General features: G+C 45.1%; 1 protein-coding gene across 6 annotated transcripts in view; it reads right to left on the reverse strand.

Annotated features, from left to right (window-relative positions):
* Nucleotides 1-1,361: 1,361 nt before the first annotated feature.
* The window catches only part of NCOA3 (nuclear receptor coactivator 3), a 333,167-nt gene continuing 319,137 nt past the window's right edge, over nucleotides 1,362-15,391 (reverse strand). For all 6 annotated transcript variants that reach the window (XM_029613911.1, XM_029613916.1, XM_029613910.1 and 3 more), the window contains 2 exons: nucleotides 12,062-12,203; nucleotides 1,362-5,035 (listed from right to left, as the gene is read on the reverse strand). In XM_029613911.1, the coding sequence (XP_029469771.1) occupies nucleotides 5,024-5,035; nucleotides 12,062-12,203 (154 nt within the window). In that variant the 3' untranslated portion in view covers nucleotides 1,362-5,023. The remainder of the gene's footprint in view (nucleotides 5,036-12,061; nucleotides 12,204-15,391) is intronic.

Raw genomic sequence — 15,391 nt, forward strand, 5'->3', positions numbered from 1 at the left:
CACAGCATTGTTTCAGGGGCATTGCAGCATAAGTCGGTGCAACCCCATGCCTGGCACCATGCATTGACACAGACCAGTACTGATGCTTCTTCAGCTTCCCTCAATGCTCAGCCCGGTCCTTCCCTGGTGCCGAGGTGATGACGAGGAACCAGACATCCTTGGCCTGGAGGAGATTGATGGTGGTCTGTCTCCGGCGCTATCTGCCGATGGCATGGATGGTCCCGCCGATATCGATAGCTTGGTGTCCGCATTGGTGCGGCTCCTTGGTCCTTTGATGCCAATGCCTTGGACTTCTTCGACCCGAAGAGCTGCTCCATCTGAGTTGAAACAGATGTCCCTTTGAGGTTATCTGAGCACATAAACGGCACCGCCAAACATCATGCAATACCCCCAGGCAGAGGACACATCTCATGTGGATCCGTGATGGACATGGTCCTTGGGCACCAGGGGCATTGCCGAAAACCGTACATGGCCTTGTCAGATGAAACAAAAGGGGCACAAACCAAAAACTAAGGTGACAGGGCGGCAACACACCACCACCACGGTGAATCAACCGCAAAAGGAAGCTTACCCAAATCGCCGAAAACCCAGAGTATGAGACACTATGGGAAGGCACCAAGAGAGACCTGGCAACGGGACAATGAGAAAAAACACATGAAAAATGTAAGAGGAAGATTTCCCACATGGCCAAAAAACAGCCAAAGTGAGCTCACTCACACTGCGAGGCTTACAGCTCTGCGGAAAGAGAGTGGAGAGAAACCCCACGTGGGCATGCTCAGAGTGCCTAGTCAAAGTTCTAGAAACTTTGACATAAGTTTTCCACATCAGGGGCTCCATCTGATGTCACCCATGTGTGAGAACTACCATCCTCTGAGCAAGTACAATACCCTGACCCTTTCTTTTCCCCCTACCAACCCCTTCAATAATACTTTACAGAGCAGAAGCGAACAAGCACCAGAATCTTTAGAATTCCCCTAACCTAGGCTTTTGGCACTGGTGTCAAAGTGGACCAGTAAGAGGAATTTATTTTAATTAGCCAAATAACTGTCTGTAGCTTGTGCCTTGTAATTTATAAATAGGGACATTTATTTTCAGCTTTTATTTCAATTTCCCCCAGAAATGTCAGTGTTTATTACAATAAGAACAAAAGCAGGAGGAATCCGTGGAAAATGACCAGTCATTTTTTGGGGTAAATATACATTTTGTTCGTCTTGTAATAAATACTGAGAAATTCCTGGGAAAAATAAAATAAGAACTGAAAATGAAAATCCCTATTTTTAATACTCTTCCCTCTGCTGTAGAACAAGCAAACAATTAAACCTTTTAAATAAATGTAAAAAAACAGCGACAATTCAAAAGAGTCTAATTTTAAATAGAAACCTTTATTTACATTAATATTAACATCACAAAACAAATCAGAGCAGAATAGCTTACAACCAGCAATTTTATAAATGGTCATGGAATCAGTTTGTCTTGCCATAGAAAAAAAGAAATACAGATATTTCACTCGACCCTTAAATGTAAACTAAATTGATTTCTCAATACTGTAAGCCTCCTGAGAATATTGTTTTAAATATTGCTACCTCAGAATTACGTGATTTCATAACTGCATCATTCTATATTTAAAAAAAAAAAAAATTCTGCACACTAAAACCTAACTTAAAAAAATCAGTACATGGAAAAGGTGCAACATTCAAATATGTTTGCAGTTTAGCCTGTAAAAATACTCTAGTTTTCCCCCTGCACAAAACAGGAGGATGGGGCTAAAAAGCACTTTGAAATAATTTAACACTTAATGGACTTTGCAACAATGCTGCAACTTCCCCAGACCAGAGTTAAACACAGCAGGTGGTCAGAGACGGCTCCAGTTCAGTCTGCAATCGTAGACTTCTAATCAGCAACATTCCAGACAGGACATTTAAAAAAATAGTTTTTGAGGGACAGGGCAGGGTGTAAATCTCCAGCAGGGCAATGTTCAAAACATTTAATTATATCTTCATTTGCTTTGCAGTGGGGCTGAGGGAGAAAAAATAAAGTCGTATAACTGCAAAGTTAACTATCTTAGGTGCCTACCAACTTATACACTTCAGAGGAGAATTAAATTAATTGCACACGCTGAAAAACAGTAACCTTACAGGAAAATGCAGCATGGGTTTGCCTTTATAAAAAGTAACAACATTAGAGAAACCCACAGACTCGAGCCCTGGGTAGTTATGTGCTGGTTTGTCCTTTTTTTTTTTAACATTTTTTTTAAATGATCATAAGTAATTTAACATCTCAGGCTGCAGTGCAGACTTGTCTCCTTGTCCAGCAAGGTTGAGGGGTGCCACGAAGGTGACACCCTCTGGTCCAGAGGAGAGAAGGAAGAATCAACAGATGCTGCTACTGTGCCAATGAAGCCACAGCACAGGTGATATCAGGGCAGGCAACTGGAGTCAGGGGTGGGAACTAAATTAAAAGGGGGGGGGGGGGCACCTTAAAATCAAAGACATTTAATATGTGCAGCTTACTGCCTTTCAAACACTAGCACAGCAATTTTCAAAGCCATTGGCATGGGTAATTTATCTGTCTAAAAACTGCCTTCTCTTCATCTAAAGTAGAAGTATAAATGTTGTTCACAACAAATGTACTTTTAGGCGCATTTTGATGGAGATTAGAAAGTAACCCATGTAAGTTATTTTCAAATCTACATATTCTTTCCCTTAAAATTTCTAACCACGCAAAAAGTGGTTCCAGAAGTCTGCAGGAACGGCGGACAGAAGACCATGCTCACAATGTGTGCACTTTCACTTTCAAACCGGATCCAAAATCCATAGCTACTTTGCACAAAGATGAGACCAGTCTGACAACTGCCTGCTAAAAGATTTTGGGGTGTGACCTACCAGAGCGTACATCCACGGCCAAAATAAAGGGCAAAAAAGCAACTCTAATGAGAGGTAAACTCCGTGCATGCCACTAAGTGAGCAGCCATGAACACCAAGCTGATTAAGAGAGGAGAAAGACATGGGCCTGGAATTCACCAGTTAGTGCATAACAAAGGTCTCGCCATCTGCACTGCCAGCAGAAAGTAGAGCAGGGCTTGGCAAACCTGTCCTGGGGAAACCCTGCAGCCAGTTGGGTTTTTGGGATGTCTGCACTGATGAGAAATCTACGCACACTACATTTCTAATGTATGCAGATTTATCTCCCACCCTGGCTGCGGGTTTAGGAAGTCCTAGACTAGAGGACACAAAGACTGGCAAACATTTTGAGCCATCCTGGGACAAAGGGATGCCCAGTGGCAGAATATATAAATCATGATCAGCAAAATTATGTTTTTAGACAAAGTTGGGAGAGGGATGGAGGCAGGATATCACAGCAAAATCATTTACTACCAAAGAAAGGCAGCCTTTTTATAGGGAAACAAACCACCAGCACCGCAACATTTATGAACAGCTTGAAAAACTAGAGAGATTATTTTTATACCTGTTAATTCTCCCCATACAGAGGGGAAAAAAAAGTTAAAACAAAGTGCTTACTAAGCTGGAAAAAGATGTTAATTGATTGCTAAAACCTAACGAAATGATCACTTAAACAGCTATGACTAGAAATGCAAATAAACTGAAAAAAAGAGAATAGTTTACAAAAAGGAGGGAAGGGAAGGAGAGAAAAGCAGCCTACCCCAGAGGTCAATTAAATTATTAATAATAAAAAAAAAGTCATATTCAGACATCACTAAGCCAAGAATTTAAAGAAATCAGTTAAATATTTAGCTTCACAAACTCTGCAAAAATGAGTTATTGTGACCTACAAAAGTCATATATATATTTATGTATATATAATACAATATCTTAAAGATCATATTTACAAAACTATTCACAAAAAAAAAAAAAAATCTACCAAATTCAAATTCATATTGCCATGCCTTGACCTTTCTAATAAAAGTTCCCAGAAGAAAGATTATTGTCCCAGTAACAAGCACAGAGGAAATGACCAATTATCCAAGTCTTTTGATGTTTTAATTATGGCGATTGGTTTGAATTTTTTAAGTGGTGAAATCCACCTTGTTTATCTATGGTATTATAAAGGCGGAATACAAATTTGCAAAATTAAATAAATTTAAATTGTTTCAATTTCCGATTCAAGGGTTGAACAAGGTATGTATTGAACATGTGCTGGCAGACAGGAATAAAAATAAGTGGCTGAATTAGCACAGGCTTAATGATTGAGAAATACCTGCCACTCCAAATAGTTTGGCCTTGTTGTATGTTACCATCCAAACTGGTTCCTTCTACAGTCATGAAGAAACTTGATCCTTCTCAGAACACTCATGGAGTCCATGTTTGGCAACAAAAAAACAAAAAACAGTTGGGGGGGGGGGGGGGGGGGGAGAGCCCAAAATAAAAAGGGGATACGCTCTTTCCTAACGTGCACGCATGACTGCACACTAAGAGACAAACACAAGCCACACAATGGGACAGGACATGCTTCCATATTCTTTTCCAACTGGTTGAGCCTAGGAATTACCCTACAATGGGGTGCTAATTTGTTTTGCATAAGCAAATTGGGCCAAGAAATACAAGAATTCTTGTTGTACTAACAAATCAGTAAACTAGTACACTAGTTTGGGGGGGTGCATGGAAAAAAGGGGGAGGAAGTGTCAAGACTTAAGATCTACAAGTCTAACATGGTTACAGACAGTATCTGAATTTTTCTCCGTTGGGATATTACTTCTTTCAGTGCTTTGGATAGTTATTGGTAGGCAGAATTGGTATGCCTACCACCATATTTACCAATAAACCATTTCCAAACCAACATCTTTAACGCCACGGAGCACCAAAATTATTTGTGTCCCCCATTTCTTTGTACAGCACATTTTTATGCACAGTTGCAGGTTTCTTCTACTCAACAGTCTTTTGGTAAGAAGCTGAGGCTGTCTTCGGGAAGTCTTCCCATAAGGCCACCGCTAGCTGCTGCTACCAGTGTGTCTGTCTTAACTGCATCTTATACTGACTGAAAACGCTTTCTTGCATCCTGTTAGCTGTCAGCAGTATTTCTGTTGAAGGAAAAAAAAATGTTTTTAATGCTTTGCTTTTAAAATGTGAAATACAGAGTTCAAGTAACCAGGTAGACTGTCACAATCACATTGTTTCCCCCATCCTAGTAGACATACTGCACCCCTCAAAAACAGAATTTTATCTGTTTACAATTATTAATAGCCCATCTTGAGAACCCTAAGCAATGGACAGCAAAAATTGGAATACGCTTAACTGACAAACATTAATACAAAAAGATTAAAGGAAAATTGGTTCTTACCTGTTAATTTTCATTCCTATAATACCACAGATCTGTCGCGACAAGTGAGTTTTGCCTCCTTACCAGCAGATGGAGTCAGAGAAACAAAACTTTGAGGCACTGCTACATAACAGAGTGCACCACCTGCAGTCCCTCAGTACTGACATGTACCCAAGCCAAGATGTAACCCCAAAACCCCTTTCTCAGGCTAACAGGGACAACTATAGGGTTGGAAACCCCCAAAAACAATCTGAAAAACCCAAACCATGATCAATTGCCCAAGTACCCTGAAATGCAAACCAACTTGAACCACCAGTTGCAAAAAACAGTCTTTTGGCAGTGACGGGATGGGTCTCATGACTGATCTGTGATATTACAGGAACGAAAATTAGCAGGTAAGAACCAATTTTCCTTTACTGAACATACCCGGATCAGTCCAGATAAGTGAGATGTACCAAAGCACCCCTAGACTGGGTGGGCACCCGAAAGACCCACACGCAGAACACTCTCACCAAAGAACACATCTTCCTGCGCCCTCACATCCATGCAGTCTGGTGAAAGTAGGCAACGAGGAAAGTGTGCAGCCCTACAAATCTCCTGAAGCGACAGCAACTGACATTCTGCCCAGGAAGTGGCTAGTGATGTTGTGGAGTGCACTTTCAGCCCCGCTGGAACTTGACAGCCCTTACAAATATAGACCATGCAAATAGCTGCTTTCAACCAATGGGAAATGGTAGCCTTAGAGGCCTTCTCTCCCTTCTTCCTGGCCCCATACAGGACAAAAAGGTGATCAGAGCGCCAAAATAGTCAACAGCTTCAAATAACGCAACAGAGTTCTCCTCACATCCAAAAGCTGCAGATCCCTGCCCTTAAGGGAATCCTTAGACCACGCCGGAAAAGCCGGAAGGTCTACCGATTAACAAGAAAGGACACCACCTTAGACCAAAAAGAGGGGACCGTCCGCAAGGAAACCCTCATCATGGGAAATCCGTAGAAAGGGAGTCTTGCAAGACAGAGCCTGTAACTCCGAAACCTGTCTGAAGGCAGTGTTCTGTGGCCCTCTGTTCGGCCAGAGTCAAAGCCTTCAGTGTCGCTCTCCTCAAAGGCTCAAAAGGAGCCCCACACAAAACTCGCAAGACCAAATTAAGGCTCCAAACTGGGCATAACTTCCAGACCATAAGTCACAAATGCTTGACCTTTTAAGAAATGAACCACATCCGGACGTGAGGCCAAGAACCTGCCTCGCCATTTGCCCCTAAGAGAGCCCAAAGCTGACACCTGAATGTAAATGGTACTATAGGCGAGACCCTTAGACAAGCCCTGTTGCACAAATTCAAGATGAGAGGAACCTCCACTGACAGGAGATGCACCTATCTCTGAAGTCACCAAGACTCAAACGCCCTCCAGACCTGAATATATGCCAAAGTAACAGGTCGACTAGCCTGGAGAAACATGGAGATAACCTGCTCTGAATAACCTTCCAGGCACAGCCGCCACCTCTCAAAATCCAAGCCGCGAGACAAATGTGATCCTCTCGATCTGGAAACATGGGCCCCTGACACAGCAACTTTGGTAGATGAACCAGCCAAAGGGATTGGACCACCGCCATATACACCAGATCTGCAAATCACGGACATTGTGGCCACTTGGACGCTACCAACACCTCTATACGCCTCAGAATTCGACCGACCAGAGGCCAAGGAGGAAACACATAGCAGGAACCCCGACGGCCAAAAGCACACTAGAGCATCCAGGCCCACCAAACTGACCTCTCTTCTACGACTGAGAAACCTCTCTGCCTTTGCATTGAACCGTGTCGCCATGAGGCTCTGCTGGGGAACACCACCAGGCACAAATGTGGTTCCAAGCCTTGTGGGACAACTCCCATTCCACCGGGTCCAATTGCTGGCTGCTGAGAAAGTCTGCCTGTACGTTTTCCGCACCTGTGTCATGTGAGGCCACTATGCCCTTGAGATGGTGCTCTGCCCACACGAACACAGTCCCTCCAGAGCTACCACCTGACTATTCATCACGCCTTGTCGGTTGATGTACACCACCATTGTCGCATTGTCCAATAACACGCGAAGCAGGTGTGTCACCTGTCCCTACAACCTCCTCACTCGGTCTTCCGACAAGAACACTCTGTCCTTTCTAGTATCGAATAGAGCCCCCAGATACTCCAAGGATTGGGTCGGAATCAGCTAGCTCTGACATATTTATGACCCAACCTAGTGATTGCAAGGCGTTCATCACCCGCTGAACTACCACTCGCACTCCTCCTCTGACTTTGCTCGAATGAGCCAATCGACAAGGTATGGATGAACCAGAACTCCTTCCTTGCTAAGGGCCGCAGCCACCACCACCATCATCTTGGTGAAGGTTCGTGGTGCCGTCGCCAGTCCGAAAGGAAGGGACCGAAACTGAAAATGCTGATCCAGCACTATGAAACGAAGAAACTTCTGATGGTCCATCCAAATCGGAATATAAAGATACGCCTCCATCAAGTCCAGAGACATCAGGAACTCTCCTTTGTAGACTGCCGCTACAACCGTGCACAGTGTTCCCATACGAAAATGCAGCATCCAAAGAGCCCTGTTCACCTTCTGCAGGTCGAAAATGGGACGGAAAGTACCCTCCTTCTTGGGAACCATGAAGTAAATGGGGTACCTGCCCTGCCCTTGTACCTCCCATGGCACAAGCACTATGGCATGTAGATCCAGTAACCTTTCCAGTGTCTACCACAGCCTCTCACTTGCTGCGAGAGACCACATGAGACTCGAGAAAGACCTCCCTAACAAGGCACAAAAATTCCAGAGTGTAGCCATCTCTTATGACCTCTAGCACCCAACGGTCCAAGATATCCTGGTCCACTCCACGTAAAAGCTGGACAAGCTGCCCTCTATGGCTTCTATGCAGGAGTGGGACACCCTAGCTTCCTTGTGTTGATTTTCCACCACTGGTCCCTTGACCGGCACCACCCCTAGAGCCTCTACGGCCCCCACAAAAGGATTGCTGGCGATTGCCCATTAGCTTCGCAGACACGTTGGAGGTGGTGCAACCAGACTGAAATCTCCTTGAATCCCTGAACTGGATTCGAGGCAGGAACACCTTCTTACTAGCATGCTTATCCTCAGACAGCCTGTTCCCCTCAGATTCCCCTAACATTTTCATCAGCTGATCCAAACTCTCCCCAAAGATAAGCTTCCCTTTGAAAGGGAGATTATACAGCTGAGCCTTTGACCACATGCCCACTGACCAATTGCACAGCCACAAAAGCCTGCAGGCTGCCACCCCAGCGACCATACTCCTGGCTGACGAGCGAACTAAATCATAGAATGCATTGGTTACTTAAGTCACTCCAGCCTGTAAATGAGCTGACTGCGGGGCACCATATCTCCTGTCTAAGTCGGATCCTGTGCTTTCTGCACCCCACACAGACAGGCCCTCTGCATCAAGATGGCACAAATGGCAGCCCAAAGACTCAGTGTGGGACCTCAAACATCTGCCTTAGGTGAATCTCCAACTTGCAGTCCTGCATATCCTTCAAAACCACAGTCCCCACCACTGGGATGGTTGTCTTAAGTGACCACAGACACCGCAGCATCCATCTTCGGTACCCACAGTATCTCCAAAGCCTCCTCCATCAGGGGATATAGCTCTCAACTTCCTGATCTTTTTAGATAAGGGAAAGGCATTCAGGGGGGCCCCTCAGCCCATCCAGGAACGGACTCCCCCCTTCGCTATCCGACTCCGCCTGAGTCACTTTAACCCCCAATTCCTCCAAGACCTATGGAATAAGAGGGCATAGCTCCACCTTCTTAAATAAATGGACAACTCGAGGATCATTCCCCTCCGATCTTTCATCCGGATCATCCTTAGCTATATCCGGGTCCACACCCGGTGCCAGTCACGTCAGCATCTGGAACCAACTCCTGGGTGGTCCAAAGGGAAATTCTGCAGATCATCCATGGAGTGTCCCCCTCCACCCCTGTGGTCAACCTCAGACTCCACCCAACGCAGTCCCAGACGATGCAGTAGGTCCCCAGACTCACCTGCTGCCCTCTTAGGTTTCTCCAGTGCAGATAGGGGAGGCCCGACTCTTGCCCGTTTCCCCCTTGGCCCCTTTTTCCTTGCCAGGAAGGCTTTATGCAACAAGGAAAAATTTCGGCAAAAATCCCTCAGGGCCATCGGTCCCCGTGCTCCGGGACGTCGGAGCACGGGGACCCCCCCCCATCAGAGTCCCCCTGAACCGGGGGAGAAAACAGGGGAGGGGTTGCCTAGTTAAAAAGGACTCCTGCCCGCAGCCTTCCTCAGACCCAGCCGCCTCGCAGGGGCCCCACTGGACCCCTCGACCGCCGATACCAACGTCCCCCCCCGAAGGGCGGGAAATCCACTTACTCCAGTGTGCACCCACTGAGGAACCCTCCTCTCCTGAAGTTCAACCAGGACAGAGGGAGCGAGAATTCAAGCGTGTAGACTGTGGCACACTTCTCTGCGTGGCTTGGGTGCCATACCACCTGCTCCTGCACCAACGGCTGCCCCCATGGCCTAAAAACACCGTTAGCCTCAATCAGCGCTCTGGCACGCGCTTTTTTTTTTTTTTAACCACGCTGTGCCATTTCCCCGTGACGTGGATAAATTAGGGAACCTCTGCGGAAAAGACCGCTGCTTTCTGGCCTCAGCACGGTCCAGAGACGCACAGGAAAACAAACATGGCTGCACCAACTGAAGCCGCACCTCCTCTGTTACAGGCCTGGGTCACTAATGCCGGGGCCCCCGGGACACATGCGGACTGGCACAGCAGTTACCTGTCTGCTGAGGCCTGCAGCCCTCGCTGCCTCATGGTCGCACCTTCCACCAACCAGCTGTTTGCCTTTCTGCTCCTTTTTCTTTTAACTTTAAATTCACAGATACAAAGGCAAAAAACACACACAGGGGTACTTCCCTGATTCCGGGGCCTTGCAGACAGAGGCCTCGGAGGCCCTGAGGGAACCAGTCCCCTGGCACAATGTGGGCAAGCATAAGGCAGGGGTTCCCAACCCCCCAGACCCCCAGCTCAACCTGAGGGATGGTCCACCAAGGAGCCTAACACCTCAGGGAGCTTCCTCCATAAATTCTCCTACTTCAGTTTCTCTCTTTCTTAATCTCAGACGGCAGGGTTGCATCTCTACCATCTGTTGGAGTCACAGAAATACTGAGGGATTGCAGGTGGCGCACTCTGTTATGTAGCAGTGGCTCAAAGTTTTGTTTCTCCGACTCCATCTGCTAGTAGGGAGGCAAACCCACTTGTCTGGACTGATCCGGGTATGTTCAGGAAACCAAAATTATACACACACATTAAATAGGAAAAACACAAAATAACTAAACTGAATATAAAAGAACCAAAACGCCAAACCTAAAACAGACTACCAAGTCACATTTCTCAAAAATCTAAATCAAAGCCCCCAAAATAGCTGATCATATAGGGCCTGATTTTAACAAGCATTTACTCGAGTAAAACTGGGTTTTACTCGAGTAAATGGGCTTTTGAAAATTGCTACAATATATGCCATTGAATTGTCCACAGGATTTACTTGCATAAGTGCGCTTTACTGGAGTAAACAGCTTTTAAAAATTGCTTCAATAGTAGTTACATTTACGCGCGTGACTCCTTTTGAAAATTACCCCCATAGGTTATTAGCACAATTTGAAACAGATGAGCCTTCAAACATAGTCTAAACCTTGCAGTTATTTTCTAGTCTCAATTCTTTCCACAAAGAGCTCCATACAACTGGAGGCCCAAACATAAAGGCCCAAGACCTGGTTTTAGCCCGTACAAACTTCCTAAAAGAAGGGTCAGAAATCAAAAAGTCATTCCCTAACTGTAAGTGCTGGACCTGCAAAATATTTAGAAAAAAAACACTTTACTGACAAATAGGGGCCAAACCACGAATAACCTCTAAGGTAAGGCAAGCAACCTTAAAGTGAATCCTAAAGAGTACGGGGCAGCAGTCAAGGCAAAACAAAACTAGTGCCATCTGGTCTCTCATGCTGAACCCTCAAGACCTTTGGGGTATGCAGATGACGTCCAACAAAGACCACTGTTTGTCAGACAAACAAGGCTGAAGAAAAAAACAAAACCCAGGAACCAAGCAAAGCATGTACAACAATTTTCTAAAACTTCTTGATTGTGATTTTTCATATTCAGATTAGAGTAAAAAATGACACCTAAGCTTTTCTGCCTGTATTTTCAGGGAGAGGGTAGACCCAGCCAAACAGATCATGCCTGCCTGCCCCCGCTTTGCCAACCACAAGCATGTCAGCATTCAGTGCCAATTTACTGTCTTTTTATCTATGCAGACGCTGCTTTCAGGCGGGTACAGTATCAATTCTCTGGACAGATTCGGCAGAGCCATTTGTTGGCCAGGAGCAGAACTTAACACACCTGGACTTCCAAAAAGTTGTTCGCATTCTTTATTAATTAAAAAAAAAAAAAAATCCAGGGTGTTTTTCATGTCTTTAAAAAAAAAAAAAAAAAAGGCCCCAAGGTGGTTGGCATGAAGATTTTTTTATTTTCAGAAATTGAAATGTATTTGAACCCTACATATGCCCTAAAATAGAAGCTGCAGAAACTTATTTTTTGTCAAATGCAGAGAATGCGGCAAGACTGCCCTCCCTCAGCACCTACATTTTTTTTGTACTCACAAGATATTTCTTAACTTGCTGGTTTTGGAGTGATCTTGCACTTTTAATAGCTTCTGAGCACCGTACTCTAACACTAAGCCCAGACTCCCATTCCCCTTCTTACCTGATCTGGACCCATAGGCATCCCAGTTATAGGCATGGAGGTCATGTTTACTTGTCCCATGTGTCCACCATTTCCATTCATGTGCATCATATTATAAGCTTCAGGACTTCCCTGATGGCCATACTGCTGCTGTGGAAAAGAACTAAGGTGCAAAAGGGAGGGGAAAAAAAAAACACAAGATAAATTCTGTTTTGTTCTTACAGTTCATGCACAGCAAGCAAACAGCACCAGCAGAGGCATGTCAAGCCACTTCTGAATCCATTTACAGGGCATGAGATTAAGGCTGTGGCCTAAGTTTTAACCCCAGAAGTGCTTGCAGCAAGTTTAATACAAAACAGGGTGAAAAAAAGTCAACCTCTTTTATATACCAATGTCTGGCAGCAGGGCACTAGCAGTGGCCAGCATACCCGAACAGGAACATTTATCAGAACTCAGAGATTTAAGTGACAGTGATTTGCCAGCTTGATTTATTTTGCTACCTAATAGGCACAAAACTTCTACTTGCAGCTGCCTAGAGCCAAACACACTATATTGACCACTATACAACGATTACATATGGTAACAAATTTGACACCTGGAGGTTTCTGGCATTTTGAAGAAAGTACTTTGGCACTGTTTTTTGACTCGCCAAATTTGTTTCTATTGGCAAATATGTCCAATTTTAACCATTCTTGCCTCACTATGACACTGTCAGCAGCTTCCAGCTGAACTATTGCCCTTGTGGATCTTTAAAAGTCAGTAACAAATGAACTGACTGGATATTTCATGCCATCCTATCAGGAGCAAACCCACAAGACATGATCGTTGAGATCCAGCTCTAGAGTTGTGAAACCCAGCGCTCAAGCTCAAATTTCAGCTCTTTGTGAGCGGAGTGCAATTGAGTTAGCAATGGCCCTCTCCTCTGGCAAACCTAGGAAGCAGGGGTAAGGTAGCTGAACCAGTAGGGCTGTGTTTTTCTAACAGGATTTCATTTTGGAGCGGAGGGAAGTCACTTGGTTGCAGCACTACTGATTGGCAAGCAGATTCAGGATGAGTGGGTCCTAGATCCTCCTTTCTCAGCCCCTTTCAAGCCTCTTCCCTCAGATAACTTTTATTGTTGGAAAGCTTAAAATAAAATCCACATTGTGTGGTCCCATGTACACTGAGCTTGCTATCAGTAACAGATATAAAAATGATTAAATGATAAAAAAATGCTTTAAGTAATGTGAAACTTGACAGCACAATGCTTCATCCAAATGTCCATTGTTGATGTTTAACTCTTTCAGTTCCATATATAAATTCTAAGCAGATTAGTTTCATGATCTCATCTGGAGCATATTCTGTACAGTTGTTCATACTGTTGAATAATACAGTGCCTTGTGAACAATTTTCACATCTTCAAACAATTTAATTAAAAGACATATTCCACACAATTTATAATAGAACACAAATCACATTCGCTAAAAAAAAAAAATAAAATACAAAGTCAGTAAAACTAACTCCTGCTTTAATGCAACATAACATGACTACTTTTTTATCATGAAAAACTTACAAAAATATTCCAAGAGTAATTAAAAATTTAAACAAAAAAAAAATAGTCCTGATTGCATAAGACTTCACACTCTTTCCAAGCAAACCTAAATTAATTCAGATTCAAAAAAGTTGCCTTAACAAGGCCATAATGGAGAAATTACTTACCTGATAATTTCGTTTTCCTTAGTGTAGACAAATGGACTCAGGACCAATGGGATGTACAAAAGCTATTCCCGATCAGGGCAGGAGGCTGCCTGCGGTCCGGTTAATACTTCACCCCTTTCAGAAAACGGGCCATGTCCGGATGACCCGACAGGGAGGTTCCGTTCACCTTTCCCCTGAAACAGGAGAGAGCCGCTACCTGCACCTTCAAGGAGTTAAAGGTCAAACCTTAATTCAAGCCGTCCTGCAAAAATTCCAGAATAAGTGGGATTTTGACTGCCCGAGGGGATACGCCGCATTCCTCGCACCAGTCCTCAAATACTCTCCAGACCCGCACACACACTAGGGACGTAGAGAACTTCCAAGTGCAGAGTAAGGTGGCAATTACCAATGCAGAATATCCTCGCTTCATCAGGCAAGCCCTCTCAAGGGCCAGACCATAAGGAAGAATCGAGTCAGATCCTTGTGAAGGGCCAGTCCCTGCTGTAGCAGGTCCCTGTGTGGTGGGAGGTACAGGGGGGTCTCCCCACCAGGAGTCTCCACATGTCAGCATACCATGGACGCCTGGGCCAATCTGGAGCTATTAACAGGACTAATCCCCTGTGGTGCTTGATTCTGCAAATGATCCTTCTTAGCAGGGGCCATAGAGGGAAGTAGCAACTCTTCTTCCGGCCAGTCTGAATGAGAGCGTCTTATCCCCAGGGACCACGGATTTCTTCTGCGACTGAAGAATCGGGGAACCTGCGCATTTTGAGATGTGGCCAGCAGGTCAAGGGTCAGGATGACCCAGCGATCTACTATCAGTTGAAAGGCTACAGCCCACAACTCCCACTCTCCTGGATGCAGACTCTCCCTGCTTAGAAAATCTGCTCTGATGTTGTCTTTTCCTGTGATGTGTGAGGCTGATATAGTCTGTAAATGTATTTCCACCCATTCCATTAAGGAGGTCTATCTCCTGAGACACCTGCTGGGTTCTTGGTTCCTCCCTGGCATTTGATATAGGCTACCGTCGTGTTTTCCGATATTATATGGACCGCTTGACCCTGGAGTTTGTGGCTGAACTGCAAGCACGGCAGCCTCACTGCCCGGGCTTCCAGGTGAATAATGTTCCAGAGGGCCTCTTCCTCCATCCCATGTCCCTGGGCCATGAGTTCCTGACAATGAGCTCCCCAGCCCCAGAGACTCACATCCATTTTAAGAACCAGTTCAGGAAGGACAGGGACAACCCCCTGGCTCAGATGAACCTCCTGCAACCACCATTTGAGGTGAGAGCAGACACTCATCGGTAAGTGGAGCCAAATTTAATAGTCTTGAGACTGCGGGTTCCAACGTGACAGCAGCGAGTGTTGAAATTGGCGCATGTGTGCTCTCGCCCACAGCACTACTTCCAAGGTTGCCGCCATCAAACCAAGAACTTGGAGATCGTTTCACACCTTTGGATGAATTGTGTTCATCAACTGACGCACCTGGGACATCAACTTCCATATCCATGTGGTCGGAAGGAAGAACTTTTTCTGCCTGTATCAAACCAGACTCCCAGATACTCCAGTGACTGGGAAGGCTTGAGACTGCTCTTGTCCAGGTTTACTACCCAACCGAGTTCCTGAAGCAAGGTGGTCACCCTGTTGGTCATCCAGCCATGGACTTGGCCCAGAT

This window comes from Rhinatrema bivittatum, chromosome 8 (assembly GCF_901001135.1).
Source record: "Rhinatrema bivittatum chromosome 8, aRhiBiv1.1, whole genome shotgun sequence".
In the NCBI taxonomy this organism is placed as follows: Eukaryota; Metazoa; Chordata; class Amphibia; order Gymnophiona; family Rhinatrematidae; genus Rhinatrema; species Rhinatrema bivittatum.